At 34.7% G+C, this 14,083-nt stretch overlaps 1 protein-coding gene across 1 annotated transcript in view; it reads right to left on the bottom strand.

Annotated features, from left to right (window-relative positions):
• Nucleotides 1-2,035: 2,035 nt before the first annotated feature.
• The window catches only part of PPP1R2 (protein phosphatase 1 regulatory inhibitor subunit 2), a 29,005-nt gene continuing 16,957 nt past the window's right edge, over nucleotides 2,036-14,083 (bottom strand). The window contains exons 4-6 of the mRNA XM_025990327.2: nucleotides 13,322-13,416; nucleotides 6,937-7,104; nucleotides 2,036-3,610 (exon numbers count right to left, since the gene is read on the bottom strand). Coding sequence (XP_025846112.1) covers nucleotides 3,564-3,610; nucleotides 6,937-7,104; nucleotides 13,322-13,416 — 310 coding nt within the window. The 3' untranslated portion in view covers nucleotides 2,036-3,563. The remainder of the gene's footprint in view (nucleotides 3,611-6,936; nucleotides 7,105-13,321; nucleotides 13,417-14,083) is intronic.

The raw sequence follows: 14,083 nt of genomic DNA, 5'->3' as shown, positions 1-14,083 counted from the left end.
TCATGCTCCCCTACCTCTATTTGCTATGTTACTTGAGGGAAAGGAAGTTACAGTGAAATATATTTGAAAATGGTAGTTTAAACTGCTTTAAACAGGTTATTTGTGCAGGATGCCTCAGACTCTTTAATATGATGATCAACATTATTTTAAATCTTCAAGGGAGTAGGGGAATAAAGTTATGTATGATGTGCAAAACCTACTTGCTCCTAGAATCCTTTCCACGGAACATACTGAGATAAGGGTTCCATGGAACACACTGGAAAACACTGGTTTAGGTACATGTTACATTTTTATAGGCTAGCTTAGTTCTTACTTCATAGTATTAGTTCTACAAAAAAAGTATGTCCTGAGTTTGAAACCCACTTAAAGATGAACTTGCCAAATGCAACCAAATCATATGTATTTAGATATCTATTGCCATTGATTATTTGTGCTTTTGAGCTTTTTCCTAAATGGCATACTAAACTCAAACAAAATACAATTACTCTCAAGTTTTCAGTTTAAAAAAGAAAAAACTCAATCCCTTGAAATATACTACTCCTTAAAACACAGAATGTCTATCAATAATTCAAATAAAGTTTATTTGTAAGGTGCAACTTCTAAAATAAGAGAATTTCAACATCTAAAAAAACACGGATAAAAAAGCATAATATTAAGTTGGTCTGGATTTGAATCCTGTCATTTAGCATTTATGAGAGATTGAGACTAAATAACTTGGCCAAGAGCTTTTTCCTCCCAGCAAAGTATTAGTAAGAATACTTGTTTTGTGTGGTTGTTTGGAACACATGCTGGATAACAACAAATAATAGGTTTTCTTCTTCTTTTTTTTTTTTTTTAAAGATTTTATTTATTTATTCATAGAGACACAGAAAGAGAGAGGCAGAGACACAGGCAGAGGAGAAGCAGGCTCCACGCAGAGAGCCTGACGTGGGACTCGATCCACGGTCTCCAGGATCACGCCCTTGACTGCAGGCGGCGCTAAACCTCTGCGCCACTGGGGCTGCCCAAATAATAGGTTTTCAAGAAATGGTAGCTCCTGTTATCATTTCCATCACAAAAAACAACTAGTTTGCAACGATATAGTCGAGGAACCTCTCATGGTTTCCAGAACACCTGGCGAATAGAACATAGTCCCGACACAGTCAGACAGCAAGAAAATAAAATCTACAGGTAGAAAACTGTCATTCTACTATAGTTTCTTACAATGTGCTTACTGTACTAAAAAATATTTGTGAATGTCTAGGGGAAAATAGTGCTTCTTTTCCTCAATATTCAATTTATTCTTAAAAATCTTTCATACCACTATATTGATTTTAAAGAGGATCACTGCTCAATTTCAGACTGAAAAATGAATAAACAAAAAAGATGATAACAAAAGGATTAAGTAGAAGTGATACTAAGAAGTTGAAAATAAAATCTACCTTGGCTAACTGAACACTAACATATAACTTTCTCCAAAGGAAAATCTAACTTGAATTCTAGACTCATTTTTTAAAACACTCCAATGCCCCATCAATGAGGAACTCATGACACGATGAAAACAGTTTTCATCCTACTAAGCATTGTCATTTTTCATGTCTTATTCCTGAGGTAATTACTTACTTCCTGAACCCAGAAATGAGAATTTGCCTGTGATTATAGTTTCAAGACAGTTTGCAGAAAACAGCCAAACAAATGAGTTACTAAAGGTCTTACCTTTTCTTCACTGTTGAACAGCTATTTCTACAAATATAAAGAGTATGTGGATACATTCTCAGAACTCAAAATGACAACACCAAGAACAGAAGTCTATGTGGCATGAACGTATATATACACATATGTATAAGCTTAAATTCCCCAAGGTGGATTTAAACCAGTAAGAATACTTCAACATTCTAAATTCAAAAAGCAGATATAAATGTTATTTTGTTTATATATCAGAGGTATAACGAGCTAATAAGTTTAGTCAGGACACTATATAGTTTAGAAGTACTCTGATTGGATCCCATTAAAAAAAGTTATTCAAAATAATAGGCACATTCTTCTAACAGCAAAGAATTCTCCCACTTTTTATTTATTTTGACATATTGGTATTTTCATAAACTTGCAAGTGGAAGATAAGCTCTTCAATAAAAGCCATTTCATATACACAATATACAGAAATTATTTTAAAAGTCTGTTCATATAATGAGTTCTTTTGGTACTGACAAAAAATTAAGATACAAATAATTGACTAGAAATGAAACTATCACTAAGATACACAGGAGCTACACTTCATTTCAGGAAAAAAATTCAGATCTTACTGTGTTAGAAGAATAAAGCACATTTGTTATAGTTTACATTATCATATTCCCTTAAAGCAGGGACTATTTAAATTTTTAAATTAAAAAGTATTCAGGATTACTTCTGTCTGTACATTCAGGAACTATCATATCACTGGTTACACACAATTCTCTCATCATGCAAAAAATCTGTTGTTTCCTAAGGTCTAATCAAGTCAAACAATAAACTAGTTACAGCAATTTACTTAGCAAGCTGTAAATCAAAGAGGTGCAGAAATTCCACAGTTGAATTGTGTTTCCTGTCTATACGACGGCTGCTCTTTAATATTCTCCATGTATTAGAAGAATAGGCATTGATAGTCAAATAAAAATTTCATTGTAGCAGCAAATGATAGAATATATGAGAGAAGGAAGAGTTCCTAATTTCAAGACAATCTTTATGATCCTTTATAAAGGTAAAGGACGATGTGTGTATATGTGGAAAGGAGTAAGAAACAAAGGCAGGAGGTTAAGACAGGTGTACAAAGGGAATGTTGAGACTGTATCAGAACTTTATTTATTTAAAAAACTGATCTCAAAGTCTGCCCATCAATTGTACAAAAAACAGAGCAGATGTTAGTGCAAGTTTAACCTGATAATTTATTTGTGAAAAAAGCTAGTTTTGATGAGGAAAAATTCAATCCTGCCCCTGTAAACAAAGAAATTCAAGGGGAATTTTAAAGATAGTAGGCCAGAAAATGCAACAGTTACTCTTATAATCCTTTTCAATTAAACAGACAAATCAAGTTGAAGATACATGTTAAAATACTTTTTGCATTGAGTATTTACCAGCTTATATACTCTGTTATTCCAACTGGACTTTGATTTATTTTTATTTTTTTTTCTTTTTTTTGGACTTTGATTTAAAAAAAAAACAAACAAAATACCTTTTTATAAGAGCTATCACACCTAGAAGTGAAGAAAATAAATTAGATCCCCCCAAAAGATATTATTTTAACCTCTAAAGCATAAAAAGCTATATAATATCTTATACAAATTAACCAGTGTTCTTACAAAAAGTAACGCAGTTTAGGACTGATGATATTATACTATATTTGTGGTGAAGTACTAGGCACAAGAATATATGTATCAATTAGGCATTTTCAGTCTAATTAGTCTCTAAAGTCATTTAATTCTTGGCAATATATAATAATTGGTATGCATTTTGGTACTTAAGTCATGAATTGTTGAGAACAAGAAGCAGTGTATTATAGTAACAGGGTCTGTATCTGACAAACAATTACAGTGTTGAACAAATCTTTTCTACGAACTCTGTGATTTGTTTTGCAGTTGGTCACTTGTAGTAGATCCTGCAAAGATAAAAGAAAAAAAATCAACATAATTTATTGTGTACTGCCAACTTTGGAACTACCTGAGCTAAAGTCCTCTTTTACTGCCATGGATGATAAATATAGAAATCTAAGAAACAAATAAGGTATATTTGATGTAGGCTGATTAGTTTGACATAAAAGAATCTGTATACTTCCTAAATATTTTAAAGAGCAGAACAAGAGTGTCTGCTTGGTGATGGGACAAAAGGTTTCAGACTGAACATTTCTGTGAATAAATCACAATTAGACAGTTAACTCAAATATCCAAAGTTATAAAAAGATTTCAAAACAAGAAAATATTTCCGTAAGAGTCTAAACATACTACTTTTCTTTTTATAAAAACAACAACAAAAAAAACAGAGGAGAATGACAATGCTCATAAAGTAACGGGCTACATAGAACCTGGAGATTTTTTAAGGCTCAAAACGACTACAGGAGAAATAAGGAGCTTACTTCCCTAAGCCTTTTTACATAGTCTTTACTATCCTTGTGGACTTTATGATGCTAAATAAAAAAATGTCTCCATTGAAGAAAAATAAGGCACTGAGCTAACACAAATTTTAATCATCTATTTTTTTTAATTATCTTTTAAAGATTTTATTTATTTATTCATGAGAGAGACAGAGACACAGGCAGAGGGAGAAGCAGGCTCCATGCAGGGAGCCTGACATGGGACTTGATCCCTGGTCTCCAGGATCACACCCCGGGCTGCAGGCGGCGTTAAACCGCTGAGCCACCCAGGCTGCCCCCAACTATTATATTTAAAAGAAAAAAATGTATTTATGTACTAAATGTGTGAAATCTAGTATCTTACCAGCAATGACAGACAAAAGGCCAAAGTTATTTTTCAAAAGCAATGGCTTAAAAATAAAAATCACACAAAAAAAACAACGAAATCTGTGGCACCTAGGTGGCACATTCACTTAAGTGTCCAACTCTTGGTTTCGGCTCAGGTCACATTCTCAGGGCCATGAGATCGAGCCCCACGTCAGGCTCTGCACTGAGAGTGGAATCTGCTTAAGATTCTTTTCCCCTCACCCTCTGTCTCCACCTCCAATCAATCAATCAATCTTAAAAAAAAAATCCTTTTAATCTTTGACACAATGGTACTGGTACAAATTTGCAGCAAACAAGGGACATTTCTAGTGTTTTTTTTTTTTTTAAGATTTTATTTATTTATTCATGAGACACACAGAGAGAGAGAGAGACACAGGCAGAGGGAGAAGCAGGCTCCACGCAGGGAGCTGGATGTGACTCTACCCAGCCCTGGGCCGAAGGCAGCGCTAAACTGCTGAGCCACCCCGGGCTGCCCCATTTCTAGTGTTTTTGAACAGAGTCACTAAAAATCAATATTGAAAGTCCAAGCAGAAATTTATGAAAAGTTTTAACCAAAGAAACATTCATTTTGTTTTTTTTTTTTTTTTTTTTTTTTTTGAAACATTCATTTTGAATACATCAAAATAAATCAAGAGGGAGCCTGGGTGACTCAGCGGTTTAGCGCCTCCTTCAGCCCAGGGCATGATCCTGGAGACCCGGGATCGAGTCCCGCATCGGGCTCCCTGCATGGAGCCTGCTTCTCCCTCTGCCTGTGTCTCTGCCTCTCTCTCTCTGTGTCTCTCATGAATAAATAAATAAAATCTTTTAAAAAAAAAACAAAAACAAAACAAAAAAACCAAAATAAATCAAGATACAGGTAAATGGGAAACAAAGATAGATTAAGGTATGTCACCTAAAAATGGATAATAAATTTTAAAAGAGGGAGAGAGAGATATATGACAATAATTACTTGAAATGAAGTTTGTTCACTTAAATATAAGCTAAAAAAACTATGGTGAATAAAACTGAAGTGAAATGCTATATATATGAAACAAAATGAAAGGCTAATGTATAATATGGAATAAAAAATATTGTAATTAGGATATTAAATGAGGCACAGAGTCATCAGATTCTATCACAGAATCATTCATATTTTATATGTTCAACAAAACAATAATATAATAATGATCTACTTTCCTAAGACTTAAGCATTTGAGGCACCACAAATAAAGTAAGTTACATCTCCAGTTTGCAGGACAAAGCATTAGTTTTCAAGTACAAAGAGTAGGTAAATGGGAATAAAATGTGCGTTAGCAATAAAGAAGATTCACCTTCATTAAATACCAGAATTAAAAATAAATAAAATCTATTAGCTATGATGGATCAGGAGTTGGCAGATTGTAAGGACTGACTGTCCCAAGACTTAAAAACAGGGGATCCCTGGGTGGCGCAGTGGTTCGGCGCTTGCCTTTGGCCCAGGGCGCGATCCTGGAGACCCGGGATCGAATCCCACATCAGGCTCCCGGTGCATGGAGCCTGCTTCTCCCTCTGCCTATGTCTCTGCCTCTCTCTCTCTCTGTGACTATCATAAATAAATAAAACAATTAAAAAAAACAAAAAACAAATAAAAATCAGGGCAGCCCAGGTGGCTCAGCAGTTTGGCACCACCTTTAGCCCAGGGTGTAATCCTGGAGACCCGGGATCGAGTCCCATGTCGGGCTCCCTGCATGGAGCCTGCTTCTCCCTCTGCCTGTGTCTCTGCCTCTCTCTCTCTCTCTTTGTCGCTCATGAATAAATAAATAAGAATCTTAAAAAAAAAAAAATCAGACATATTTTGTCAATCCAACAGTCAAAAGAATCAACATTAGAAAGAAATTACACACTTTGTACTTAAAAAGATGGTAAAAAACAGATCTTGTTTTATTAAAAATACTCTTCTTTAAAAAAGTTTAAACCTTAATTTAGATAAAATATAATCTGAAACATCAAAAACAAAACACAGCTTAATGTGAAGACAAACAAGGGCGCCTGGGTGGCTCAGCGGTTGAATATCTGCCTTCAGTCCAGGGTGTGATCCTGGAGTCCCGAGATCAAGTCCCACATCAGGCTCCCTACATGGAGCCTGCTTCTCCCTCTGCCTGTGTCTCTGCCTCTCTCTCTCTCTCTCTCTCTGTGTCTCTCATGAATAAATAAAATCTTGAAAAAGAAAAAAAAGAAAAAAAAGTAAAGACAAACATCACTGTTTAAGCCAACTAAACAAAAAATCCCAGCCATATACATATGGTCTTCAATCATATCAACTCTGGGCATAAAAACTTTATTTTGAAATTGGCCAAAGGGGTTGAAATTTCAGAAAGTTTGGCATAATAAATTAAGTCAATATCAAAAATTTTTTTCTAAGGCTTTTCAAACGTGTAAAGCAAAAGAAAGTTGTTATTTAGGCACAAAGAATCACAAGTGTCTCAGTGATAATTTCAGAAACATCTAACCTTGATTTGACTCTTCTGTGTTCATGCTTTCTTCAGCTGCAGTCTCTGACATTTCTTCATCTTCCTCTTCATCATGTAGGTCTTTTGAAATTAATTGTCTAGCTAATTTAATATTCAGTCCTTCATTGTAGTGAAGCTTCCTTTTCATTTCAAACTGTCGCTTTTTTTCTACAAGATACAAAAAGTAGGCTTAGGAAATAGCTCAGTGATTAGCAAACTACAGCCTGCATCTGTTTGGTAAATAAACTATTACTGGGGGGCACCTGAGTGGCTCAGTCAATTAAGCATCTGCTGTCAGCTCAGGTCATGATCCCAGGGTCATGGGATAGAGCCCCACATCACGCTTTTTGCTCACTGGGGAGTCTGCTTTTCCCTCTGTCTCTCCCCACCACTCATGCTCTCTCTTCCTCTCTCTCTCCCCCAAATAAATAAATAAAATCTTAAAAAAAAACCACACACACACAAAACACCTTATTTTGAACAAAATCATGTTCATTTGTTTCTGTAATGCTTATGGCTACTTTTGAGCTCAATGGTAGGGTTGAGTAGGTGCAATAGAGGCCATGTGGCCCATAAAACCTAAAATATTTACTATCTTGACCTTTACAAAAAAGTTTGCACACCTCTGCTTTAGACAGTTCAAGTACAACTTAATGGGAAAATAGGAATAAATACCATTGGTAGTTATATCTCTGAAGAAAATTTAAAGACATAAGAAAAATCTCCAGAAAGAGTTGAATGGGGAAAAACAAGCTATGTAATACCATATACATGTCAAGTAAAAAGTATGCAAGCATGGGTATGCATACACACAGAAAATAAGACTCAAAAATTAACAGTGTTTATTCTGGATTGGGACACCTGGGTGACTCAGTGGTTGAGCGTCTGCCTTTGGCTCAGGGTGTGATCCTGGGATCCAGGATTGAGTCTCACATTAGGCTCCCTGCGTGGATCCTGCTTCTCTCTCTGCCTGTGTCTCTGCCTCTCTCTCTGTGTCTCTCATGAATAAATAAATAAAATCTTTAAAAAATAATAATAATAGGGGATCCCTGGGTGGCGCAGCGGTTTGGCGCCTGCCTTCAGCCCAGGGCGCGATCCTGGAGACCTGGGATGGAATCCCACATTGGGCTCCCGGTGCATGGAGCCTGCTTCTCCCTCTGCCTGTGTCTCTGCCTCTCTCTCTCTGTGACTATCATAAATAAATAAATTGAAAAAAAATTAAAAGTATTTTTTTAAAAATAAAAAAATAAAAAATAATAATAATTCTGGGTCAAGGAACTGTGGGGTAATTTTAGTATTTGAGCCTTCCATTTTTTTTTAATTTTTTTTTTAATTTTTATTTATTTATGATAGTCACACACACAGAGAGAGAGAGGCAGAGACACAGGCAGAGGGAGAAGCAGGCTCCATGCACCGGGAGCCCGATGTGGGATTCGATCCCGGGTCTCCAGGATCGCGCCCTGGGCCAAAGACAGGAGCTAAACTGCTGCGCCACCCAGGGATCCCGAGCCTTCCATTTTTATAATTAACTAAAATTCCTTTAAAAATTCTTATCAGCAAAATAAATTCTCATTATCCATTAAGAAACTGCCATGATTTAAAACACTGCTAGCTAAAAACATAACCTCATTCCCTAAGTAATTTTAAGGAAAAGCTGTTATAACAAACAGTGAGTAATCCTAGATTATTCTTTTATTTATAGTCTTCACCAAAGAAACATAAGGTTAGCAGCAAATCAATATAACTGATCATGTATGTATTTTTTAACTGATCATATTTTATTAACAGCACTTAAGGACTACTAACAAAGAAATAGTTCTAAGATTTTAAAATTTCTTAGATCAGTAAATAAAAGGGGGGGGTGACATAAAATTGCCAAGTATTTATTTTCTCAAACAAGAGCATTAAAATTCATTTATCATAGTTTTATTATAGTATTCATGAAAGTACTTTAATGCCACAAAAGCATGGAGAAATCTCTGAATAAGGCTACTCAAAGTACTCTCAATCTCCTTTAATTTAATTCCAAGTTTTTATAATCATCTGTAAGTATAAATGACTTACACTTATTTATGTTTCAAAAGCAGACATTTATAGTTCTTGTTAATACTGATCAATCACTTTTCAGCCTCTATTTGGGTTGGGAGAAGAAAAGTTCTGAGACCACCAACCACCATCTCAGTATTATTCCATAAACATTTGTTTCAAACCAAGATCTTGCCAGGCATCTTTCTTCTCTGCTTATGAATTATTTTTGTAATCTGTTTTACTCTTTGAGAACTTCATATGGTAGAGGGAAGTCAAATTGAAAAAAAGAGGCCAGTAAAAAGACCAAATCCACATGACATCACATAAATTTTTAGTGATGCCTTTCAAGTATTCAAATGATATAAAAACCAGTATTAAGAAACAAACAAAATGGTTTTACAAACTTCAGTAACAAAGTAAGTCATGGAGATGTCAAGAAAAACATAGGGAATATGATAAAAAATACTGTAATAACACTATATGGTAACAGTGACTATAGTTATGATGAACATTAAGTAATGTACAGAATTGAATAGATATGTTATACATCTGAAAACTAATGTAACATCAATTATACTTCAATAATAACTTTTTTCAATAATAAATTTTTAAAAATGGTTCTAATTGGGCAGCCCGGGTGGCATAGCAGTTTAGTGCCGCCTTCAGCCCGGGGTGTGATCCTGGAGACCTGGGATCGAGTCCCGAATTGGGCCCCCTGCATGGAGTCTGCTTCTCCTTCTGCCTGTGTCTCTGCCTCTCTCTCATGAATAAATAAATAAAATCTTTGAAAAAAAAAAATGGTTCTAATTGCCTCCAATACCAGATCTATTCACTAAAAAGGTAACACTTTTTATCATTACAAAATAACATATGATAGAAACTTAAAAAAAAAAACAAAAAACACTTGATTTCCTCAGGCAGAAATAAACATCTTATGACTTCAGACTTTTTTCTAAAAAGTTTTCTAAAAATAACTCCTAAAAAATAAAAAAATAAAAAATAAAAAAATAAAAATAAAAATAACTCCTATCGGGCAGCCCCGGTGGCTCAGCGGTTTAGCGCCGCCTGCCGCCCAGGGTGTGATTCTGGAGACCGGGGATCGGGTCCCACGTCGGGCTCCCTGCATGCGGCCTGCTTCTCCCTCTGCCTGTGTTTCTGCCTTTCTCTGTGTGTGTCTCTCTCATGAATAAATAAATAAAATCTTTAAAAAATAATAATAATAAAATAAAAATAACTCCTTTTTATATATGCTATTTTTTCATTCACCATATAGTCACAATTACAGAAGTCCCAGTTTGCCCAGGGAAGGTTCAGTTTATGCCTATCATCTGAGAAAGTGTATGACCCTTTCTTTTACCATAAAGAGATCCAGAGTCTAGACAATAAGGTACATGAAGATACAGTAAAATTCTGCAATGTACATAAAAGATTTATCTAATTTTTAAATGGTTACAATGCACTGAGTTACCATTTAATTCTCTATTCTTGGGTCAAAGATTTCTAATCTCTTCCTGTATATTTTCAATGTTTTATAGTTTTTATAGTATACACATACATGTTATGTTTTGGTTCTATTCTCTTAATATGAACTTAGTCAGAAATATTTACAAATTGGAACAGACTCTGAGAAACTGACTGCTAGATCAAAGAGTGTCATTTTCTTTTACACCTTTTGGCTCATATATTCAACTGCCCTCCAGAAAAGCCAAGCCATTTTTCATGCCCACCAATAGTATATGAGTAATTTATTTTTCCACAGTCACACCCAAAGAGAAACTCATTTTTTCTAATCTTTGTTAATCTGAAAGTAAAGACAGAGACCATAATATTGCTTATTTACGTATGTATGTACGTACCTACGTACGTATGTATGTAGGCCACATGCTCAACCAATATAAGTGGTTGAACTCACAACCCTAAGATCAAGACCTGAGCTGACATCAAGAGTCGGCTGGTAAACCAACTGAGCCACACCCAGGCATCCTCATGATGCTGTTTTAATTTGCAGTTTCTTATTCCTAGGAGTTGACATTACAGTATTTCTCTCCTGTGAATAATATTTATAGTCTAAGAAAATGATTTCTTTTTTATTCTAAGAGATGCTGAACTTGGTTTTGCTTGTTATAGATACATTTTAATTTTAGAATATTCAAATTCTTTATGTAAGTTTAAAATACACAATATATTCATTTTGTAGAATGATGGTAATACAAGTGGTCTTAATCTTCTTTATTCATGTTCATTTATCTATAACCTTGTATGGCAGAGCAACATACTACAAAGAGTACAAGGACATTAAGATTTTAGGCTTGGCTCTAACAATAATCAACTCTCCAGGTAAATTTCACAAGTGAATTACTTTTTTTATACTTTGTTTTACTATTCTGTAAAATAATGGAGAATACACCAATTATTTAAGTTATTAGAAGTTATTATTTACTAAACACAATATGATGGAATCAGTGTTAAGTGCTTTAGATTCTTTATCTCATTTAATACTCACAATACCTCTAAATAATTTTATAGTTCCCAACTTGACATGAAGAAACAGGCTCAGAGAAATTACAAATGAGACAAGTGACCTATACCTGGAGTACCAACTTATATTTGTCTGACTCTACAACCAATATCTTAATTGTTATACTATCAATTACAAGATAATTTTTTCTAAGCATTTCTATCAATAAACAAGTACTTTCAGATATGTAATTGTGTAAAAGCAATAAACACCTACAGGAGTAATTCTACTAGTAGGAATAGAACTTTTGAAATTGTAACCAAACTGTTCCCCCTGCTGGCCAATTCAGAGAATTACAATTTTGGGGGAGAATCCCTTAACAAATACTGACAATACAGGCTAATAATAAATTACTGTTCTCATTAGATCATATTATTACGAAAATAATTTAAAAAAAAAAAACAACAGCTCCAGGGCAGCTCCGGTGGCTCAGCGGTTTACCGCTGCCTTCAGGCCAGAGTGTGATCCTGAGGATCCGGGATCCAGTCCCACGTCGAGCTCCCTGCATGGAGCCTGCTTCTCCCTCTGCCTGTGTCTCTCTCTCTCTGTCTCTCTGCCTCTCTCTCTCTGTCTCTCATAAATAAATAAAATCTTTAAAAAATAAAAATTAAAAAATTACAAACCAGCTCCAGAAACCACTTCTATTTCAAACTGTTTTCAAGGGTCTTTGGGGTATATTTTTGGATACTAAGTTAGGAAGTCATTGAGGGTACAAAACATAATAAAACTTGGGATTAGACTATATGTAAAATTTTTTTCTCTTGTACAACAATAACACTCAGAGCATTACAGTTTGTTGAATAAGCTATACTCTGAAGATGACAGACAGGAGTAGCAAATTATATCTTAGGAGTTACACATGACAAAGATCCTGACAACTAGCAAATATTCAGAATCGCAGTTCTAAAGTTTTTGAACTTCTTTATAGTTACAGGTAACATCCAAATTTCACCCACATTTCAAGGCTTCAGGCACACTACTAACTCTTCTTCTTTTTTGTGAGGGTGTGTGTTTTTCTTGCATCTTTTTTCCTATAAATAGGCTTGGTTTTTCCTTTTATTTATTTATTTTTTGGGGGGTTTTTCCTTTTAAAAATTGTTTAAGAACTATATAATTTTATTTTTTGAAAAGACTCTACATTCTACATGGTTCAAAAAGTGGAAAAAGCAAGAAGGTGAAATCTCTTCCTTTACTTCTTACCTCCACAGACAACCACTGTTACTTATAAAAACAGAAACCATGAGTAGCTGGCAATGCCTTAACTGTATGGGCTACAAGAGGATCTTCCAACCCTGTTGAGAAGGCTCTTTTATCTCCTTGCCTATGACATTACTGGTTTTTTTGTTGTTGTTCAATGGGACCTATAAAAGATCTTCACTCTACATCTGATCATCTTGGTTCACTTGGTAGACTTCATCACTATTTTAAAACAGAAAAGCACAAGCAACTGGAAATTAGCTCTTATTACTATCCATTTTAAGATCATCCAAACACTCAATGACTCTAAAAGCATTAATATTTACTGAGCATCTATTCTATAACAGATAGTAACAAAGAAAAAAGTAAAAAGAAAGAAGCACCTATAATTACTTAAAAGATAAATTAACATCTTTTCCCAAATTCTTAAAACCAAGGAGGGTGATGTGTGTATGCAGGGGAGAGGGATGCTGCTATCCAATAAACCCATAGAAGTAGAATCTGAATTCTAAAAATGTTGCTCCCTAACCTTCCATCATCCACTTCCTCAAAAGGAAAACCACTTGGCAATCTTCAAATAATAGATTTATTTTAGCAAAAATTATTAGCACACTGCTGAGAGCAGTAAAGGAAATCAACTACCTTGTTCTTCAGGTGAGAGGTCACTATCTTCATCTTCACTGCTTTCTTGTTCATGAACCCGATACTTTGGCTCCGAGCCTTCAGCAGCAGCTAATCTATACAACAATCATTTACAAAGAAATCAACACTGAATTCTTTTATTGAATGTCTCATTCATTCAACTCTTGAGTCTCATAAAAACATTTAAAAGATCATTAATATGCCAGTTATAACCTGATGAGGAAAACAAAAGCAAGAAAGTAGGAATGAGTATAGAAACCAGTAAGCAAAAAGAACAGTGGAGAATGACAGAAATCAGTGTACAACAAAGAAATAGAGCTTTTTGTTTATTAATCCACTTATTTTGCCTTTCTTATTTTGAATTTTTTAAAGTTTGTTTATGTTTACATAATCTCTAGGTAGCTCAAACTCACAGCCCCAAGAGTCCTATGCTCTTCTGACTGAGCTAGCCAGATGTTCCATCTTACTTCAACCTTTAAAACATAGGATGTTAATTTAAATAAAAACAAAACCAAAAATCACTAAAAGCACAGGGATTTGACATAAGGAATCTGTGTACCAGGCTCTAGTACTCTAATCTTTCTGCTACCTGCATACTTTGATTTTAATCTAGAAACAAGACTGCAAAAGTTGCTATGAAAAACCCAAATAAATTTGGCTCATGCTTTTTATTTACATGTGTACAAGTATAGCAGAATACCTTTAATTCTGTCCAGTTAAAAACAAGTAAAACTGTGTAAGTGAAAATACTTCACAGTCATT

The sequence above is a fragment of the Vulpes vulpes genome, chromosome 1 (genome assembly GCF_048418805.1).
Source record: "Vulpes vulpes isolate BD-2025 chromosome 1, VulVul3, whole genome shotgun sequence".
In the NCBI taxonomy this organism is placed as follows: domain Eukaryota; kingdom Metazoa; phylum Chordata; class Mammalia; order Carnivora; family Canidae; genus Vulpes; species Vulpes vulpes.
Note: the sequence above shows the minus strand (reverse complement) of the source record. Positions and strands in the feature narration are given on the sequence as shown.